General features: G+C 35.1%; 1 protein-coding gene across 1 annotated transcript in view; it reads left to right on the top strand.

Annotated features, from left to right (window-relative positions):
- NDC80 (NDC80 kinetochore complex component) overlaps nucleotides 1-20,333 on the top strand; it is a 49,066-nt gene extending 28,733 nt beyond the window's left edge. Inside the window, exons 11-17 of the mRNA XM_072604324.1 lie at nucleotides 1,060-1,265; nucleotides 4,150-4,302; nucleotides 5,112-5,201; nucleotides 8,480-8,572; nucleotides 10,018-10,148; nucleotides 17,036-17,138; nucleotides 19,342-20,333. Coding sequence (XP_072460425.1) covers nucleotides 1,060-1,265; nucleotides 4,150-4,302; nucleotides 5,112-5,201; nucleotides 8,480-8,572; nucleotides 10,018-10,148; nucleotides 17,036-17,138; nucleotides 19,342-19,476 — 911 coding nt within the window. The 3' untranslated portion in view covers nucleotides 19,477-20,333. The remainder of the gene's footprint in view (nucleotides 1-1,059; nucleotides 1,266-4,149; nucleotides 4,303-5,111; nucleotides 5,202-8,479; nucleotides 8,573-10,017; nucleotides 10,149-17,035; nucleotides 17,139-19,341) is intronic.
- The last annotated feature ends 651 nt before the right edge of the window (nucleotides 20,334-20,984 follow it).

Raw genomic sequence — 20,984 nt, 5'->3', positions numbered from 1 at the left:
AGGAGCTTAGAAGTTAATAAGAAGTAGATCAGTTATGAATTGTCTTATCTAAGTGTTGTGTAATTGAGTTCTAGTTGATTGATAGTAAGGACCTAAACAGTGTAGCTGCCTAAGGAATCAATGAAAATTCCAGTGAAATGAGAAATAATTTTCTGATTTAAGTGTAAAAAGAATATAGAAGCTCTCCATTTGACTTACTACAGAGCGTTATGGTACTGTAGATTGTAAGCTCCATCAGGGCAGAGACTGTTTCATTCTTATTTTTGTATTCCCAGTGCCTTGAACAGAGGATAGATACTTGCAAATCAATGCACATGTCTTATTTCATTAGATCCTGATCCCATATCTGAGGTGGGATCCCTGTTTTCAGTTAATGAACCTAACATTTAGAGAGCTTCACACACATAGCCATGATCACAACTAGAAAGAGCTGAAGGTAAGATTCAAAACAATACCTCTCCTCACCCCAAGCCCAACATTCTTTCCATTAAGCTGTACTTCCTTGCATGCAGAGCACTCTTTTAAACATTAGAATTACGTAATGTCAGGGAGAGGCACTGGACCTGTGATTTCACTGCTATAGGGAACTCCTGGATGAGGAAATTCACAAGTGTAGGTTGGCACCTTTCTTGCAACTTAGTCTTAAGAGAGTTACCCCGGACACTAAGAAGTTAAGTGACTTGCTCAGGGTCTCAACAGCCAGTATGTGGGAGAGGCATATTTTGAACCCAGGTTTTCTTGAATCTGAGGCCAGCTCTCAATCTACCATACTACATGACCTTTCAAGCATAATAAATTAGATGTAAACCAATTATTTTTATTCTGAAAGTGAGTAGGAAGATATCGTTCAATATGTACATAAGTATTTGCTTGATCCCCAGGTTTTCATCAATTTCTGGTGCGTAAAATGAAGTCAAATACTGCTGTTTTCAGTTGGTGGGTGATGAATACAGCTTGAAATTGTAGATCTCTCTAAATGGGGAATCATGCCAATAAGTAAGTAGTGACATTATCATTTGGTGAATACAGGAAAGTTAACCAATATTTTCCTTAATACAGAACTAGAATTAGAAGCAGTAAAGCAAGAGAATGCCCGGCTGCAAAGCATTATTGATATCCAAAAGTATTCAACTGCTGACATTGAGAGAATACATCACGAAAGAAATGAAATCCAGCAAACTGTCAAAAAATTAGCCACAGAACTAGCGACAGAACAAAAGCAGTTATGGAATGAAGAATTGAAATATGCTAGAAGCAAAGAAGCGGTATGTTGCTATTGCTATTGCTGACTGACAGCTAATTAAGAGAGGACTTGAGAGGCTAAATTGCTCTTTCCAGACTCCAGTGGAAAGGGGTAGAGCTCTTCAGCATGACAATATATGAAATTACATTTGGCCTTGAACTATTGTATAATAATACTCCTCTTTTCCATTGGTAAAACTCAAACTTCTGAATAGCCAAAAGCCCAGAACTGAGGCAAAAATGGAGAACTCAATACTTAAGTATAAAAGCTAGGTACTGTCTTCTTTTTTCAGACAGTAGGCCTCTCTAATGTCACTTTTTATGCAACATTAGAAAACCAACACTGTTGGGGTACTGAAATTTTTTTTGTATTTGTATTTGCTTTTTATATGCTTAAACTTTTTTTTTCTTTATAACAAACTTTTCATAATGAGTTCCTGCTTTAGGAAATAGGATAGAGAAAATAACAACTCTTTTCTTGATAGTTAAAGATAGTCATTATGATCATCACTACTTGGCTTGTGACATAATAATGTCTCCAGAAGGCTATTGAGGTATGTAATAAGGCTATTTGCCCTTATCCTCAGTGGCTGTCAGGCATTTCTGACACTTCTATGTATTTTCCTGTACAATATGAAAAGTTGCCTGTGTATAGGTGTGGATGAGTCTTTGTGGCTGTCTCTAGCTATAGACATTTCATATCTGGTCTTGCTTCTGTAATTTCATTTTTCCCCAAATTGCTTGTATTGTTCACTTTCTTAAAAGTAACAGAAGACAGAACTGAAAGTTGCCAAAGGAATCCTGATTATCAAGGATTATGTATAAACTTAAGTCAATTGTACTCTGTGTACAGACCCTTGAACAAATAGGTGCCTTGATGTATTTGTCTGTGATAGATTCAGGAGTCTGAAAAAATAAAGATTCACATTAAAAGATTTGAAGGCAAACTTCCTTACAAATAATCTCTTCTACATGCTATTTAACATTACTTATTCTACTAGTTGGTTTTATTTAGGTAACAACTATATTTTTTTAAAAATGCAGGTACCCCTAGGAGCAGTAAGGCAGTAATAATTGCACTGGGAATAAGGACACCTGGGTTCTTGTTTTGGCTTCAGATTAGTCATGTGATTTTTTTCAAATTAACCTCTCCAGGCCTCAATTTTCTCATTTATAAAAAGTAAAATGTTAGATCAGATAATCTCTAATGTCCTTTCCAGCACACAAAATCTGTTGTTCTATCAACCTAAGATCATATACATTTTAACTATTGAACTTTTGATTAGCAGAAGGCAGTTTTGGCTTATGCGAGGGAAAGTAAAGTTTTGGGCAGTCACAGACTAACATGAAAACTGTGAAAGTGAATAAAGGAAGGGTATAAAAAGGGGAGCAGTACTGGGCCCAACTCACATGTGGCTAAGTTTGTCACTTTTCTAGGGCCCACCCTTGAGAGGGGAACTAAGGAGTCAAAGGCATGTTCTTTGTAATGGTTGTTTTATTTATGTAAGCTAAGGAATGACAGCAGATTACTGAGGCTACCATAAAGGAGGTCATAGGACAAACAGCTAGAACATGTACAGAAGTCTGTTGTACAGAAGATTGTTATAAAGATTGTTATAAAAGCCATATAAACCTTAGTAACCCTTGAGAGTATCACTGTTTAAAACAGCATACTAACTAATGACTTTTTTGTTTTTCAATAAATTTTTATTGACGCCTTCTTTTTCTTACATCACCATAGTTTTCCCCAGGATCCTTACCCCTCCCCCAAGAGAGTCATTCCATATAACAAATAGGATTCTTTTTAAAGTGGGGGGAAAAGAATCAGTACAACTGATCAGTACATTGGAAAAAGTCAAAAACCATATGCAAGGTGTAACACCTATGGATGTTCAACCTCCACAAAGGAGTGGGTTGAAGGTGTCTTCCTATCTTTTCATCTGAGTCATGCTTGATCTTTATAATTTTGTTTCATTCACTTTTAATTTTCTGATATATGGTTCCTTCCATATACGATGTTGTAATTATTATGTATATTATTTTCTTGGCTCAGCTTACTTCACTTTGCATCAGCTCATATGTTTTTTCATGCGTCTCTTTATTCAGTACATGTCGTTTCTTCCAGAACAATATTATTCCATTACTTTCACATACTGTGATTTGTTTAGCCATTCCCAATTGTTGGGCATCTACTTGTTTCCAATTCTTATCTATGACAAAATTATTTACTTTTTTGATTTACTATGTTGCTAGGATCTATTCTAAGAGGGATCCTGACATGTTGCTTTCATCTGCTTTAACATGTTCAGTTTTCTAAATAATTGGTAGTCAACAAAAAGTAAAATATACATTTATTAGGCAGTGATGATTAAACAAAATAACTATAGCAAATTGTTGCTTTGGTTGAGGCAGGTAAGAGTAGGATTAAATTTTTTGTCAAAAACTGCTTAAAATTTTGGTACATAAAAAACTGTCTGGAAAATGCACTTAGCCAAACACCTTAGAAGAAATAAAACTTATAGTTTTTCATCGATGCATTTGAGATGCTAACGAGTTATCTAAAAATAATTCTCTAGAATGATTTTCTTTTTAGAATCATTTGTAATCACATAAATACTTGTACATTATAGACACTCAGTGAAGTTTCTTTTATATGATAGCAAACCAAAATAATAAGAGTACTTAAGAGGGCAAAGACATTATTTGTTAGCTAATAATTGTAGGAGAATTATCCATAAATGAGCTTACATGATTGTATATTCTTGCCTTGCGTATTTTGTAGCTGGTGCTACTTTTATTTACTTATTTGTTGATTTGAGTTAACAAGTTACAAAGGGACAGTTAAAAGACAGTGAAGAGAATGCTCATTTTGTGCTGTTTTGTATTATAGTGTTGCTTTGTTTCTAGATTGAAACACAACTTGAAGAATATCACAAACTTGCTAGAAAATTAAAACTCATTCCAAAGACTGCAGAGAATTCGAAAGGTTATGACTTTGAAGTTAAATTTAATCCTGAACTTGGTACAAACTGTCTTGTTAAATATAGAACGCAAGTCTATGTGAGTATTGATGTTTGTATGTTTCATATGAGGTTTTTAAATTTTATGTACTGTTAACACTTTTTTGGTAAGCTGAGACTCATAAATGAGACCCTTTTTAGAAAATGAACAATTATACTTTATCTGTGAGTGTAAGAGAAATTTTTTCCCTGATTATACCTTAATCTTCAAATAATACCTAAAAAATGTTTTCCTTTCTATCTACCCCTCTGATTATTAATGGATTTTGGTTAGTTCATTTATAAGAATATTCTTTCTTTATTCAACAGATACTATTCATGACATAGACTGGTTCTAGTATAGAAATGTTTATTTGGATAAAGACAATAACTATTATAATTGAAATTCTACTTAGTGTTGGTATTTAGTGACTTTTTTATTTCTGTTTGGTTTAAGAGTGTTTGCATTCTCAGTTCATACACTTTCACACTATTAGCATGAATTTATCTTTATTGCTTTAGCAGAAGAAAACGTACAGAAATGCAATAGATCAGTCTTCAACCCAAGCATATAGGTTTGGATGACTTTTTAGCATATAGAGCAAATCCTTTCAAATAAACTTAGGATGGAAAAAATAATTGATAAAAATCAAGACTTCTCAATTTTAAATTAATCTGATTAGCTTAAGAGATTATTAAAATATGGCACATTTCTGGAGTTTTTATATATTGAACAGTTAACAGCTTTTTCAGTAGACACAAGGTCATTCAAAAGTAATGACACTGATTTCCACAAACACCAAAAATGAAATTTCCTGATGCCGTTATAATCATACTTTATAAACAAACTTTTTTCCCCATGTTTTGTAGATACCACTTAAAGAGGTCTTAAACCAATATGAAGAAAGAATAAGCAGTGTTCAGCATAAAAAAATGGGTTCAGAAGAGACACTAGAACAAGTAAGTTAAGAAGATAAGTCTTCAGAAATAATGACAATAACTCATGTCTGTATTGCACTTTAAGCTTTACAAATTGCTTTACTCACAACAAGCCTGTGAGGTTGGGATATCAGAGGCAGTTGCTGGAAATAGAAAAAGCTTCAAATGAATGATTAAACAAGTTAATTCTGAAAGCAATTTTTTTTTAACCACATCCCTGATGGCATTAGTAAAGGGTGAAAAAACATTCTCCAACAATGCATATCATCACCTCTTGTATAAATTATAGAGAAGTGGAGGTGGGGGGGTGAGGTAGAGCCAAAATGGCAAGGACTTGCGTGAGCTCTCCCCCCAAACCCCTCCAAATACTTGTGAAAAATGACTAAAGAAATTCTAGAACAACAGAACCCATAAACAAACAGAGTGAAATAATTCTAGCCCAATAAAACCTGGAAGATTGACAAAAAAGGTCTGTTGCACCAGCCTGAGAGAGGAGTATAGGGCGCATCAATACAGACCAGCCCCAGCAAACCCGTAGCAGGCCTCAGGGGACTGAATCACTGACAGCTGTAGCAGTTTACAGACTTCTCAACCCCCAATTGCCAAAGACAACTTAGAAGGTCAATAGGAAAGTTCTGTTCTACTTGGGTGAGAAAGGAGTGCAGTCCAGCCCCAGCAAACCAGAACGAGGCCTTGGGAGTGACTAAATCAGCAACAACAGTGGCTGCTTCCAGAGCTCTCAGTACACAGATGGTAAAGGAATCAAACAACTGGTTAGATGGAGATTACAGGGGTCTCTTTGCTAGCATTGAATTAAGACTGTTGCTTTGTCCTTACTTGGATCTGGGTCAGAGTCCTGGGTGGCAGTCCTGGGGCAAGGAGGAACACTGTCATAGCAGAGCTTGTGGCAGCAGTGGAGAGGCAACCCTCCTCACAGTTACAAGGCAGAAAAGAGTGCTTTTGTTCACTCACAGGGCAGTGCATAGGCCAGGAGAGGAGTAAACACCTCTCCTTAGATCATACCACCTTGGAAGAACTGAAAATTTACAGGTCCCTAGAAGTATCTCTGAAAACAACTACACAACCCAACCCCTCAAGCTTGAGACAGTATGGCCTTCACTCTGGAAGCAGAGGCCTACCTTAACAGAGTTTAAAAGTCAAGTAACAGGGTAGGAATGGAATGGGAATGCAAACAATGGAAAAAAACTCAGACTATAGAATCTTACTTTGATGACAAGAAAGACCAAAACATGTTCAAGAAGAAGACGACAAAGTCAAAGCTGCTACATCCAGAGCCTCTAAGAAAAATATAAATTGGTTTCAGGCCATGGAAGAGCTCAAAAAGAATTTTGAAAATCAAGTAAGAGAAGTAGAGCAAAAATTGGGAAGAGAAATAAAAGTGATGCAAGAAAATCATGAAAAAACAAGTCAAACAGCTTGGTAAAGGAGACCCAAAAAACATGCTGAAGAAAATAACACCTTAAAAAAACAAACAAGACCAAATAGCAAAAGAGGTCCAAAAGGCCAATGAGGAGAAGAATGCCTTGAACACCAGAAATGACCAAATGGAAAAGGAGGTTGGAAAGCTCACTGAGGTAAATAATTCTGTAAAAATTAGAATAGAGCAAATGGAAGCTAATGACACTATGAGAAAGCAAATTATAAAGCAAAACCAAAAGAATGAAAAAATAGATGACAATGTAAAGTATCTCATTGGAAAAACAACTGACCTGGAAAATAAATCCAGGAGAGACTATTTAAAAATTATTGAAATTTCTGAAAACCATAATCATAGAAAGAGTCTAGAAATCATCTTTCAAAAAATTATCAAGGAAAACTGCCCTGATATTGTAGAACCAGAGGATAAAATAGAAATTGAAAGAATCCAGCAATCACCTCCTGAAAGAGATCCCAAAATGAAAACTCCCAGGAATATAATAACCAAATTTCAGAGTTGCCAAGTTAAGGAGAAAATATTACAAACAGTCAGAATTAAACAATTCAAGTATTGTGGAACCATAGTCAGGATAGCACAAGATTTAACAGCTTCTACATTAAGGGATTGGAGGGCTTAGAATATGTTATTATGGAGGTCAAAGTAGCTTGAATTAAAACCAAGAATCACTTAACAAAACTGAGTAATCCATGAGGAAGAAAAAAACGGACATTCAAAGAGAAATGGAAGACCTCTCAACCAGTACATAAGGATCTCTGCCCATCTGCATATTGACATAGAAAACTATAAATTACTATTATCTCTGTGTTGCTGTATTTTTATTTCTTTTGCTAAATGTTTCCCCATTATATTTTAATCTGATTCAAGCAGTACTCAGAAGTGTTAACCAGCTGCAAATGTGGCCTGAGTTCGATATAGTGACTTGCCTAGAGAAAGAACTTGAAACCAAGTCTCCCTAGCTCTCAACCCACATTTTCTATCACACTAAAATCAACAAGCCATTTTATTTGGTATATTTAAAGGAGGGCCTAAAGAGGAAGACCAGGTGGCTTAACTAAAAACACCCAAAGGAACATGATATAAGAAGAATAAGTAAAGGATATAAGTGTAGTTATCTAGTGAGACCTTCTCACTGGGGTTAGGATTTATACCTCCACAATAGGACAGGCCACCAACAACCCTCCCACCTCACTTTACACACGTAGACAAGGACTAATAGATCCAAATCAGAACTAGAAAGAGATGCAACCTCTAGCAAAACTGGTTTCAGAAAGAGGGCAAGTTCTTGATGATATAGGACTCTTGAGTCCATTTCTGCAAGTAGCCTGGGCATTATTGCTGTTCTGGTAGGTCAGATTTCCCACTGCTGAGATCCCAGGCAGGGAAGTATCAAAGAGTTAACAAATTGGACATTTTTACCCTGGAATAGAAAATCACTTGTTTGGGGAGCCGAAAAAAGAGGTGGTCCAATGGAGAGAAGAAAATATGCTAAAGAATGTTTTGTGTCTGTGGCAGAAAGTCACACAATTTGAGAGAACAGCCATTTAGTCTAAACTGTACACAAAAAGGAATCTCCACTGTGACACCTTGAGGTGACCTGGTCTACTTTCAGATAATTATATGAGTAGAGAGGAGGGATCAGATACAAGAGATATTGTGAGAGTAGAAACAGCAAGCTTTTGATCATTGATTGAATATGAGGTGAGGGAGAGGGAAGAATGGAGGGCAAACCTTGGGAGACTGATTAACTGCTTAGTCATTGGCTAGGAGGGGGACTTAAAATTGTTAACATCTTTTGGTGATAGTTCTGTTGGTTTTTATAACCTAAGATTTATTCTTGAAGGTGAATACAATGGTGAGAGAAGTGAAGAGGAGTACAGAAATGTTAAACAATGAAGTCCAAAAACTAAAGGATCTTATAGAACAAAAAATTAAGGTAAGAACAAATATCACATTACTGTTTACAGAGACTTTATTCAAAATGGAGGCAGCATAGGGCAGTGGATAGAGTTGGCCTTCGAGCCAGGCAGACCTGGGTTCTAGTCCAATCTCTTCAGCATACTGGCTGTGCAACCCTGGGCAAGGCACTTAACTTCTCAAGGCTTTGGACAATGCCCTAAAATTCTGCATGGGTAGAGGGAATTTCCTCATCTGGGAATTCCCTATATCAATGAAATCACAGGCCCAGTCCCTGTCACTCTAAATTAGGTTATAGTTGATTGACTAGTTATATACTTCAGTGCCTGAAAAGTAAATTAGAAAATAAAAAGATAGTAAACTATTGCTTTTCTACTCTTTCTATAGCTATAGATATCGATATAGATTCATATAAAGGTATACATATGTCAATATATACATATATCTATATATGTAGGTATACACACATGGGTCTTTGATGTCATTAATACAAGTCTTCCTTTCAGAAATGCAAATCCCAGCACATCTATACTTGCCCATCTATTGCAATGCCACCATTGTTATGCCCTTCCATTAGTTATCCATATGAAATAAGAGACTTTTCCTTGATTAGAGGCCACTAGTGCATTTTTTTCCTTTCCACAAGTCTTACATTTCACAGGTGGGAGCCAGGCTTAGAATCTGCAACATCACCAGGCTAGAGACTAAACATTAATAGATAACCTCTTCTTTACCTTAATTACTAGAAACAGATGTTAAAACTAAGTTCTTTGTCCCAGTTGTTATTGCTATCCCAATGGTATTGTATTTTCATATTCTGATTTCTAATATTAATTTAGAATAATTTCTACCTAAGTACAACATGGCATATAAGAAAATATGGTCATGAAAACCAGTTATTGTAAGGTCAGATGCAGGAATAGCAATGGACATGACACTTTGAAAATTAAGTGGATCAAATAAAAGTCAAGGGGCTTGTGACTTACTCAGGGTCATATAACTAATAAGTGTTATATTCAAATTCAGGAATTTCTGATTCCAAGTAGAGTATACTTTGCAAATTGATATTTTTACATTTAAGACCCTATATTTTTCATTTATATTATTTCTATATGGAATAGGAATCTTACCATCTTCAAGTAAAAATTAAAAATCTAATTTCTAGAGCAAGTATCACACAGTTTCCTAGTATTAGAAACTAGAATTACCACTGAATAAATATTAGACAACCCTGCTGTAAAGAAATACCAGAATCATCTTGTCTTCTAGAATATAGAATTCCCAGCAGAAACTTTGACATTATAACAAAAGCAACATTATAACAAGTGTAACAGTATGTAACCAGGGCAGGTACAAGGAAAATAGTTTTATTTCTGTAAGTCTTCATTTTTAAAAATTACTTGAAATAAATATGTAAAATGCCTGTCATTTTAAAACACCATAATTATGACTTTGTCCTTGAAGGAAGCTGAAGAGAAAGACAGAAAATGTACCGCTGAGGTGGAGTCCCTGGATAAACATAAACATTTGCTTGAAAGTGGAGTTAACGAGGGCCACAGTGAAGCCATGAGTGAATTGGATGACATTCAGCAGCAGTAAGTTCACCTTTCATTCAAATGAGGTTTTTGTGATAAGGATTCCAATTTATGTGAAGATTTGAACCTTTTTAAACTGATAAATAGTGTAGATGGTATCAGGAAGCAGGAACCTGTAGCAAGCAAACTATTGAAAATGTAAAATTAAACCCATTTATTTAGCATGTGGGCTCATTTTCCTATTTGCTACTATCAGGATGTTTATCAAGAAAAAATATATAATTATTTCTTAGATAATTTATGGTATCTAAGCATAATATGAGAATTTTCATTTAATTAAAATAATTTAAATTATTGAGTAAAAATTTACTTATGCCAGCCATTCCTTCAAACTGGTGGAGTGAGTAATGACACATTCAAGAGGAAAAATCCTCAGCAATACTAAAAGAAAAATTAATTGACAAAAATGTATAAGCAGAAAAGACTCTAATATAATGAATCTCTAGAAGGAAAAAACTACACTGCTAGAAGACAACTGGTCATTTACCACAAAGTCTAAAGACTCACAATAAGAGATAATAAAAGACCTGGCATCTCTGAGATTTGAGATAAGAGCACTAAAAGGAATCAGTCAGTAAAACATCATATGTCCAATAGGTAACAACATTCATTGCAAGGCAAGATGGAAAAGACAAGATGGAAAAGACAAAAATGAAGCATTCTGTGTCCTCATGGAGCTTAGAGTCTACTGGTGGAGACAAAATGAAAAGTAGATAGATGCATAGAAAGAAAACTACACAAACTAAATGCAAGGTAGTTTTGAGAGGGAAGGTATTGGCAGTTAGGAGAATCAGGAAAGATTTACTGTAAAAGGTAGTTTTTGAGCTAATTTTTCCAATAAACAAGGAAGTCTAAGAGATGGAGGATAAGGCATTATATTCCAGGTATGAAATGTTAGCCGGTTTCATCTGAAGCCTCATTTCATCAAAATAATCCTTTTTTTCCTAATTACTTCCCTATCTCACTCCCCACAAAAGCTTTTCTAAACCTTCTCTCCTCAAGCCTCCCACCTCTTCCTCCCCTCTCCTTTCAATGGAGGTCTCACCTTCTACTTTACTGAGAAAATTGAGGTCATTCGATGTGAACTCCATCTTCTGCTGTCCTCTTCATCCTGAATCATCTGGCAATTTTCAGTTCTGTCTTTTTTTCCATCAAGAAAAAGAACAGTAGAAACTATTTGGGGGAAGTTGAAACTACAGAAGCCAAAACAGTGTGTGAAGTATCTATGGAGTAAAGAGATGGTCACCAAAAAAAGATTCATCTACAACCTAGACACAGATATCTTTCCATATTGTACAAGCACTGTAAAACTATAATTTTATTTATATGTGTGTGCGTGCGTGTGTGTGTGTGTGTGTGTAACTGTAAAAGAGAAAATCCTAGGTTTCAGTACTGCTTAAAAGCCTGGGCCAGACCACTGAGTAAAAGGGCAAATAGTCCTACACACCTCAACAGCCTTAAGACATCACTATCACAAGCGAAGTATTAGTGATGATCATAGTGACTGTCTTTATCCATCAAGAAGTATATAACATTAAAAGCTTGTTATAAAAAACAATTAAGTCATTCCCCAGTTGATAGTCAAAAGATATGAACAAGCAGTTTTCAGAGAAAGAAATTAAAGCTATCTATAGTCATGAAAAAATGCTCTAAATCACTGTTGATTAGAGAAATGCAGATCAAAACAACTGAGGGACCACATCACAGCTATCAGATTGGCAAACATGACAAAACAGGAAGATGATAAATATTGGAGAAGATGTGGGAGAGTTGGAACACTAATTCATTGTTGGTGGAGCTGTGAGATGATCCAACCATTCTGGAAAGAAATTTGGAACTATGTCCAAAGGGCTACAAAAATGTGCATACTCTTCGACCCAGCAATATCGCTTCTAGGGCTATATCCCAAAGTGATCATAAAAATAGGAAAGGGTCCTGCATGTACAAAAATATTTATAGCAGTACTCTTTATGGTGACCAAGAACTGGAAATCAAGGGGATGTCCATCAATTGGGGAATCGCTGAATAAATTATGGTATATGAATGTAATGGAATACTATTGTGCTGTAAGAAATGATGAACAGGAAGACTTCAGAGAGACCTGGAAGGACTTATATGAACTGATGCTGAGTGAAAGGAGCAGAACCAGGAGAACATTATACACAGTCACAGCCACAGTGTGTGAGGACTATTTCTGATAGACTTAGCCCTTCACAGCAATGTAGGGACCTAAAACATTCCCAAAGGACTCGAGGCAAAATGCCATCCACATCCAGAGAGGGAACTATAGAATTGGAATGCAGAATGAAGCAGACTATTTTCTCTTGTGTAAAAAAAAAAACAAAAGCTTAGTCATATAAAAAGGTTTTCTACAGAAGCTCAGTCCACCTAGGATACCCCAATAGTACTGAAAAGATGAGGCTTTCTAGTTTTGAATATAAAGTGAAGTCAAATAGGCTTTGTTGTCTGAAAAAGGGAATGTAGTACATGGACTTCATTTTTGTTGGAGTTGAAAACTTTTGGTGGGCCAAGGAGGAGGCATTTCTGGGTTTTTTACTTCAGAACTGATGAAGTCTCCAAGTAAGAAGTATACAGAAGTAGGTGTGCTCACAATTAAATGGCTTGATATGGATAATAAGATAGCAGAGGAGACTGAGATGAAAACAAATGGTGGATGGAGAACTCCACGAGAAAGTCATGTTATGGAAGCCTTGAGAAGTGAGGAAAAGGAGGGTCAGTAGCTCTTCTAAGGCACCAAGGAGGATGAGAGCTAAGAAAAGGCCATCAGACTTGGCCTGTGATAGATCCTCTGATAACTGTGGAAAAGACTATTTCATTTGAGTGATGAGGTTAGAAGCTAGGTTACAAAAATTTGAATGTAAGAAAAGGCCATTGAGGGCAGCCTGTGTAGATAACATTTTCTAAAACTTTGTCTGAAAAGGGGAGAAGAGATATAGGATTATAGTTTGGAGGATGGTCAGATCTGAGGAGTTTTTTTGTTTATTTTTTAAGAATAAGGAAGACATGCATATTTGAAGGAATTAGAGAAGGAACTATTAAATAGGAAAGAGTGGAGGAATAGAGGGAAGGATAATTGAGGAGATAATCTGCTGGAGAAAATGAGAGGGGATAGAATTAAGGGTCCATTTAATGGAGCTGGACTAGGCAAGAAGAGCCATCTCTTTATCAGAGATCTCTAATCTTTGCCTCTGAGGTTACTTTGTTTCACTAAGTATGCATCTTCTCATAGCTATAATTAGAATGTAATAATGTCCTTGTGGGCTGGAACTGTTTTTGCTTTTGTCTTTCTCTGCCCTGGCTTATCACTGTTCCTAGCATACAGTAAATGCTTAAGTATATACCTATTAATTTACTGAAGTAAAAGAGAAGAGAAGGGGGATCCTGCAGGTTGGAGATGCAGAAAAGAAAGTTCTAATACTTAATGACCTCTTTTCCACAGTATAAATAAATAAATAAGATCCCCAAGAGAGGCTAAAGGGAGGAGAATGGGTGATATGGGAGGTTTGAAGAGGGAAGGAAGGAAAGGAAAGGAAAGGATTCACTATGTGCCAGGTATTGTGCTAAGTGCTTCACAAATATTATCTCATTTGATGTTCATAATAACCCCAGGAAGTACATGCTATTATTATCCTCATTTTACATTTGAGGAGACTGAGGCTGAGAGAAGTTAAGTGACCTGTCCAAGGTCACATAGCTACTAAATGTCTGAGGTCAGATTTGAATTCAGCTCTTCTTGAACTTAAGCAGGATTAAAAAGATCATTCTGGAAGATAAACATGAGAATTGACCAAGTAGAAAAAAAAATGGCAATAATCTCTATGAAATGTGGACTCTGAAAAATGTAGCAGGAATATAATTCAAATCCTACCTCAGATATTTTCTAACTAGATGACCCCAAGCAAGTAATTTAATTGCTGTCTGTCTCAGTTTCCTCATCTCTAAAATGGGAATGTTAATGATACCTGCCTCCCAGGTTGTTATGACAGTCGAATGAAATAGCATTTGTTTAGAAGGGTTTTCTGAGGCAAATGGAATTAAGTGACTTACCCAGAGTCACAGCTAGGGTCTGAAGTAGGACTTGAACTCAAGTCCACCCGACTCCAGGACCCATCCTCTATCCACTGAGCCACCAAGCTGCCCCATGAGATAGTATTTGTAAAGGGCTTTGCAAACCTTAAAGGATTATATATAAATGAGAAAAAAGTATAAATTTTTATAGCAAAACCATAGCTGTATAAACCAAAAAATTTTGTCTAAAACCAAGAAGTAGCATTATTTATAGTGCAGAACAACTAGAATCTTTCTCAGTGAGATAGAGAGAAGGAAAGATAGCCGCTGTCATCATTACTATTTAACGTACTACTAGAAATGAACTTAGCAATAAATCAAGAAAAGAAATTAACAGGATAGACATTAGCAAAGGAGGCAAAATTACCTCTATTTACTGATGAAATTATTTATTTAGCAAACCCTAGGAAATGAATACAAAAATTAATTGAGACGATTGATAATTTCAGCAAAAGTGGAAGGTGCATACCCACACACGCACCCCTCTCATCCCTACCTCACAATGATCAGCATCTCTGTATGTTGCTAAAAAAAAAAAAAAAAGTAGGAAGAAAAGATAGGGAAATACCGTCTGAAATGATAAAATGCTTTATTTTGCAATTAACCTACCAAGATTCATATAGTACTTAAGGAAGACTTAAATTAGTGTTCATTACTAGCTGCACCAACGTAGTAAAAATAATATTATTATCCAAATAAATCTGTAAGAGGTTCTTTATAGAATTAGTCAAAATAAATTTGGGAGTACAAAAGGTCAAGAATAGCTAGAGAAAAAATAGAGAAGGAATACTAATAAAGTGACTTTTCTGTCACTAGTTCTTATAAAACAGCAATTATAAAATTGTTTGTTACTAGATAAAAAGAAAAATTTATCAGTGAAACAGATGAATAAGACTTGGAAAGAAACAGATATGCTGTCAACTCTTTGATAATGGGTCTTTACCATTTTATAACTTTATAACTTTTTTATTCAGCAAAAACTGCCAGAAAACCTAGATAGCAATGTGGCAGATATTAGGATTAAAGTATAATTTTTGCATCGTATACCGCAATTCCAAATAGGTGAATGTTTATATACAAGTCATACTGTTAAAGAGTTAAAAGAGAAATGGTGGCATCATGTTAGGTCAGTTGATTTTACTTAACTCTGCTTCAAGGGATGACTCACCATGGGATTTGGTGGCAAAATTTGGAAATCACTGTGATGTAAAGTAAAGTTACTAATAAAACTTTTTTTTTAATTATAATAAAGCCAAAAAAGTGTTAGAAAGGAAATGACTAGCTAATTTCTTAACTATCAATAGGGGGTGCATCTATCACTAACAGATGATATAGTAAACTTAGTTACTTTGATCATATAAAAATAAAAAGCTTTGCACAAGTAAATCAACTGCAGTTTTATATATGTGTGTATCCATAAAATACACACACATACACATATTTCCCTTTAAGAGAATCAAAAGTGAAAATTTATATTCTTATGTGGTTTTTATTACATGATATGTCTAAATTTATTTCCATGGAAAGAATTTGGTCAATTATAATGGAATCCAATATGAAAATATGATAGTTTTTTAAAAGGGCATTAGAAGGCATCACTCTACTTTTTCTCTGTATTGATATGGGTTCCTCTTTTTTTTTTCAAGTAACAGGTATATTTTATTAATCTGTTCCATTGCTTTCCTCCCTTAAGCAAATTAAAATATAAAAACAAACCTGAATACAAATCCCTCAATTCATATTTATGTAGTCTGGCGAAACAAATTCCCAAAATTTCAATCAGTACCAAATTAACTCCTTTGAATAGTTACTGCTTTGTAATACAGTTTAAGATATGACACTGATAAATCTCCTTCCTTCCCACTTTTTTTTTTTATTAATTTTATCTTTTGTTGAGAGTAAAGTGCAATAAGAGGGAAACTGAAGCACCTTTCTTCAAACAAAATCAGCTTATTAACAGTGACACATACTGTTAATAAAGTGGGTCAGGCTGGCCCCCTCATTCAGGCCAGCAATCTTCATGAGAAGGAAAAGAGCATTTGCAGGAAAGGAGTGGGTAAGAGGTAGTTGAGGAACCTTCAGATTGGCTGAAGCTGGCTAAAGTGGGTTGGCCTTCTGGTGTGGCTGATCGTGCCCCTCTCTGACAACAAAGGACCATTCATTGCTTTATGGGACTCAACCATCTCCTGATTAGAAAATTAGAACCACCTTAATTAGGATTACCAGGTTATTTGTCCTCTTGGGGAAGATCAAACCTCCCCTAATTACAGAAGGACTACACAGGACAGAAGAATTGTCTTTGAGGAAGGGACTCCAGCTTTAGCAGGTCAGTTGTTTACAGAAAACAGAAGTCCCCAGTTAAATTGATTAGCAAACAGACATCCCAGGAGCTAACTATAGCTACACTCCCTTTCAACCAGTCCTTTAAGCCAATTCAGACTGGGAAAGACTGCATATTTGAGTAAGGTAAATTGAGGCAAATGCTGACCATTATAAAAATAAATACAGTATAAAAATCAATTACATTATAAAATCAATACAGTAGAAATCAAAGGAAATATTAATTGCTATGCTTTCACACCTTGAGATTCATGACTTTTTATTCTACCACTTTAATTCTTAAATTATTTTTTCTAGCTCTATACAATATTATTTTGTGATTTTGATTGGTGCAGCACAGAATAACTAAATTTAGATAGTATTATTTTTATTATGTTGGCTCAACCTTTAAGTCCTTACAACCTCCTAGGAACTGGTTCAAATTCTTAGATGAATTAAGCAAAACTTTTATTCCACAGATACCAGCTGGTGTTACAAATGACAACTGAAGAAAGACGAAAAGCGAGCAGTTACTTACAGAAAATCCTAGAAATGGTTGCAACCCATATTGGATCTGTCGAAGTAAGTAAAAATTTGTTGGAAACACTGAGATCTTTCTGAATTTAAAATTCCTTTGGCTAAAGCTCTATTTTCCTATTTTAAAAATACTTTAAACTCATTTGTCTATTCTACAAAAAGTTTCTTCTGCACTAATTACATTCTGTGCTTGTCTGTGGCTTCATTTGTAATCATAAACATTACAGACATTTTCAAACTGCTGCTTCCTTTCAAACTGCCAAATCTGTCTGCACAGTGATAGGCACGAAAAACAACATCCAACCGTTACAGATCCCTGGGTTTAAATATATAAATTAATTTAACTCTTAAGGGTTTACTAATTAATGCTGAAGTTCTTGGTGGTACATTTCAAATCTTTTGAGATTTTCTGTATATCCTAAGTTTATTGAGAAAGAACAAAGCTAGGACATAATAGTTAATAAATTATGTCTTCATTCAAAAACATTTCGAATTAAACTCATTTTCCTTTCTTAAAAAAAAAACTAGATTACTAGACTAGTTGATCCCCAAGAGTTTACTTAGATTTTAATGCAGTCTTAGGTGAAGTCCCTAATACTATTCTTAAAGATAAAATATAGAGCTGTCTCCCCAGCAGTCATACAGTTAAGTGGGTTCAGAAGGGTTTGAGGGGCTGGAGTCAAAGAACTGCCATTGATGGTTCATTATCAGCTTATAAGGAGGGGATTTAGTGACACAGTCTTGTAGTTTGCCCTTGTCCCTATTTTATTAGGCAGGGGATAGCTATCACAAGACAGGATGCAAACAAAAAGCCACAAAAACCCACTGGTTTCAGCGGGTTAAATCTAGTAAGATTGTAATAAAGTCTCATTTTTGAACTTACTGTTTTTACTCAACTACAGAAATAGGGGTAAGCATGGCTAAATAAGAGTTCATCTGAAAAAATCTGGAAGTTTTAGTGAACTAAAAATTCGTTCTGAGGTAAAAGTGTATTAAGGAGCCAAAAAAAATTTCTGATCTTAAATTGTTTTAATATAAGCATGGAATATAGGACTGGGGTAGAAATAGTTCCTCTATTCTCTGTCTCAGTTAGACTAAAGCTTGAGTATGATGTTCAGTTCTTGGCACATAACTTCTTATGAAGGAAATTGTTCAACTGCAGGAAATCTAGAAAATTATCTGAGGATGGAAAAAGAATGAGGAACGCGTTCACTATTCAAGTAGTTAAAGGGCTATTATGTGAAAGAGAAAGGTGACTATTCTGCTTTACCCATAAAAGGCAGAATTATGCATTAAAATTCCTAGAAATTGGCCTGCCTTGGAAGTAGTGGAGAGTCTTCATCTCTACCCAACATTAGTAGTCTTCAAGACGAAATTCAATGAACACTCGGGTAGGTGATTGTAGTATGTTTTCTTGTTCATTCACAAATTAGATTAGGTGACCTCTGAGGTGTTTTTCAATTCTTTAGTTCTGTGAAATCAAAATGAATGGTCAAAGGTTGACCAACCAGTATACAGAGACATAATTTGTAAAAGTTATTGATGCAAAATAAATTGCTAAAGCCTAATAGGAAATATTTTTTCATTGACCTATTTGGAATCTAACTAGAGTTATTCTAAGACTTGTTTCTTCAAGGAATATTTTTGTCTTCTGAAGTAAAACATATTTCTCTAGGCTGTATGTAGGCCCTGATATGTCTCCCTTCCCACAAAGCACACTCTGCCCTTATATATGATTTTACACACCAGGCTCCATTTCTCCATCTGTCTTGTAGAACATGTTTTGGCTTATTGTTCTGCAAGACAAAATGTTTAACGATAACTTGTGTTTCTTAAGGAAAGGAAAAAACTGATTTTCTTCTAGGGCCTCTATTTTGAAGAGAAATCCAAGCCAACTATCCTTCATTCCCCTCCCAGCTGGACTTTAGATTCCATCTTCCCCTCTCTTTTCACCTCCCTTTTGTGTGTTGCCTCGCCCCATTATAATGTAAACTCTTTGAGGACAGAGACTTTCTTTTGCATGTGTGTATGTGTGTGTGTGTATGTGTGTGTGTGTGTGTGTCCCTTAGCACAGTGGCACTTTATAAATGCATATTACTAACCTACCTCATACTTTTAGAACTAAATTATCATAAATTGAAAATATTAGTAAAAATTTCATTGCATCTTTTTTAGGGCTAGAATTGTTTTTTTCTTCATCAATAATTTAAAACCAACAAATGAACAATTTTAATTTTTTTCCTTCTAGAAGTACCTTGAAGATCAGATTGGTAGGGTAGACAAAGAGTGTGAAGAATCCATTACTGAAGATTTCTTGGAAAATATTAAAGAAGTTGTGGACAAGTACAAAAAAAAAGCTTCTGTTATCTCTTCCAGTGAATGAAAAAGAAATGCTAATTATTGTGTTACGGACAAAGACTTAACTTTTTAAGATGTCAACACAAAATCTGTTTTTATGAAAAAGCATTCATGACCACTTAAATATTTGTTTAAGTGCCTGCTGACAGTTGTCAGTGTGCATCATGGGTGGGAAGTTAATTAGAATTTTTACCCAACCTGTATCTTCCATTAATTCTTGAATTTATTTTCTAAGTGTTAACCTGCCAGTATATGATATTTATTCAACTCTGCTTATTTTTGATGGATCTCCAAAAAAACTATTGAAGGACAAAACTTATATTTGTATTTATAATAAAAAGTGTTCAAATGAAAAACCATACACTATGATACCCTTCAGAAATTCAACAGGAGGAAAAAGGGCAAAAAGCAAGTATCAAGAAAGATTTTCTTCTTCATCTATGATACTATATTCAATTTAGAATTTTTATATTATCCACAAATATGCCCACTGTGTGCATAGTATTAGGCACTATAAATGCCAATAGGGCTTAAGCTATTAAGAATCATAATTCTAAGGAAATTAAAACCTTTAGTAGAAGCCTTATGATTCTAAGAACTAACTGATCTTCCTCCAAATACTAAAATATGCATGTATCTAATTTACAAATTAGATGATAATGCAATTGTGCTTAAGTTTTTGTTTCTATTCATCACCTATGAATCTGAATTCTCCTGTGGCTTCTTTGAATTCATGTTGGCCATACTCTCTTAGGACATTTATTCTTAGTGTCTAGGTTAATAGAGCTCAATAATTGCCTGTTATATGAAGAGCTCTATCTCATTGTACTGAGTAGGTAGCCCTAATTGGGTCTGTGATAATAAAGTTTGTCAAGTATGTTCTATTGATGTAATGCTTTTAATGTTCAAATACTCAATTTGGCCAAGGGGATAATTCCATTCAGTCATTTATCCATCACTTATCACCAGCCCCACTCCCATCAACCAGGAATTCCACATTACCTGTATTAGGATTCTTCAGGGTCAGATTGATCTGTTTCAACAAATGGAAAAACTGCAGTGTTTTAAAGGATTGATTGAGAGTTGCCACAGTCTCTTTGAACACTATAAACACTCACCTCTACAGCAGCTTTATGAAGTTGTTCAGCCAATGATCTCCAATCTGTGTAATGTCTGGCCTGGATAGCTTCACCTCAAAACTCAGACCATCAGCCCAAATTTGAGAGCACCTACCTTATAGTCCTTAATGAGGAGTATCTTTCTAATGCCACATGGGAGGTATCCTTGTTTTACTATAAACTCGTATGCAGCTGTGTATTTGTGTGTGTGTATATATGTGCTGGGGGAGGGAGGAAAGGAAAAAGTGTTTCTAAATGTTTTTGGGATTTGAAGGTGAGCTAACTTATCACTTTTAATATCTGAAATCTAATTAAGTAAAAAAGTAATATACTCAACACTATAACGAAATAGAATGCACAGATAAAAAGGCATTATTAAGCATTTCTGTGCATAGCACTGAGGAAGACAGTCCCT

Source organism: Notamacropus eugenii, chromosome 4 (assembly GCF_028372415.1).
Source record: "Notamacropus eugenii isolate mMacEug1 chromosome 4, mMacEug1.pri_v2, whole genome shotgun sequence".
NCBI classification, from domain to species: Eukaryota; Metazoa; Chordata; class Mammalia; order Diprotodontia; family Macropodidae; genus Notamacropus; species Notamacropus eugenii.
The sequence above is the reverse complement of the archived record's forward strand: the minus strand, read 5'-3'. Positions and strand labels throughout refer to the sequence as shown.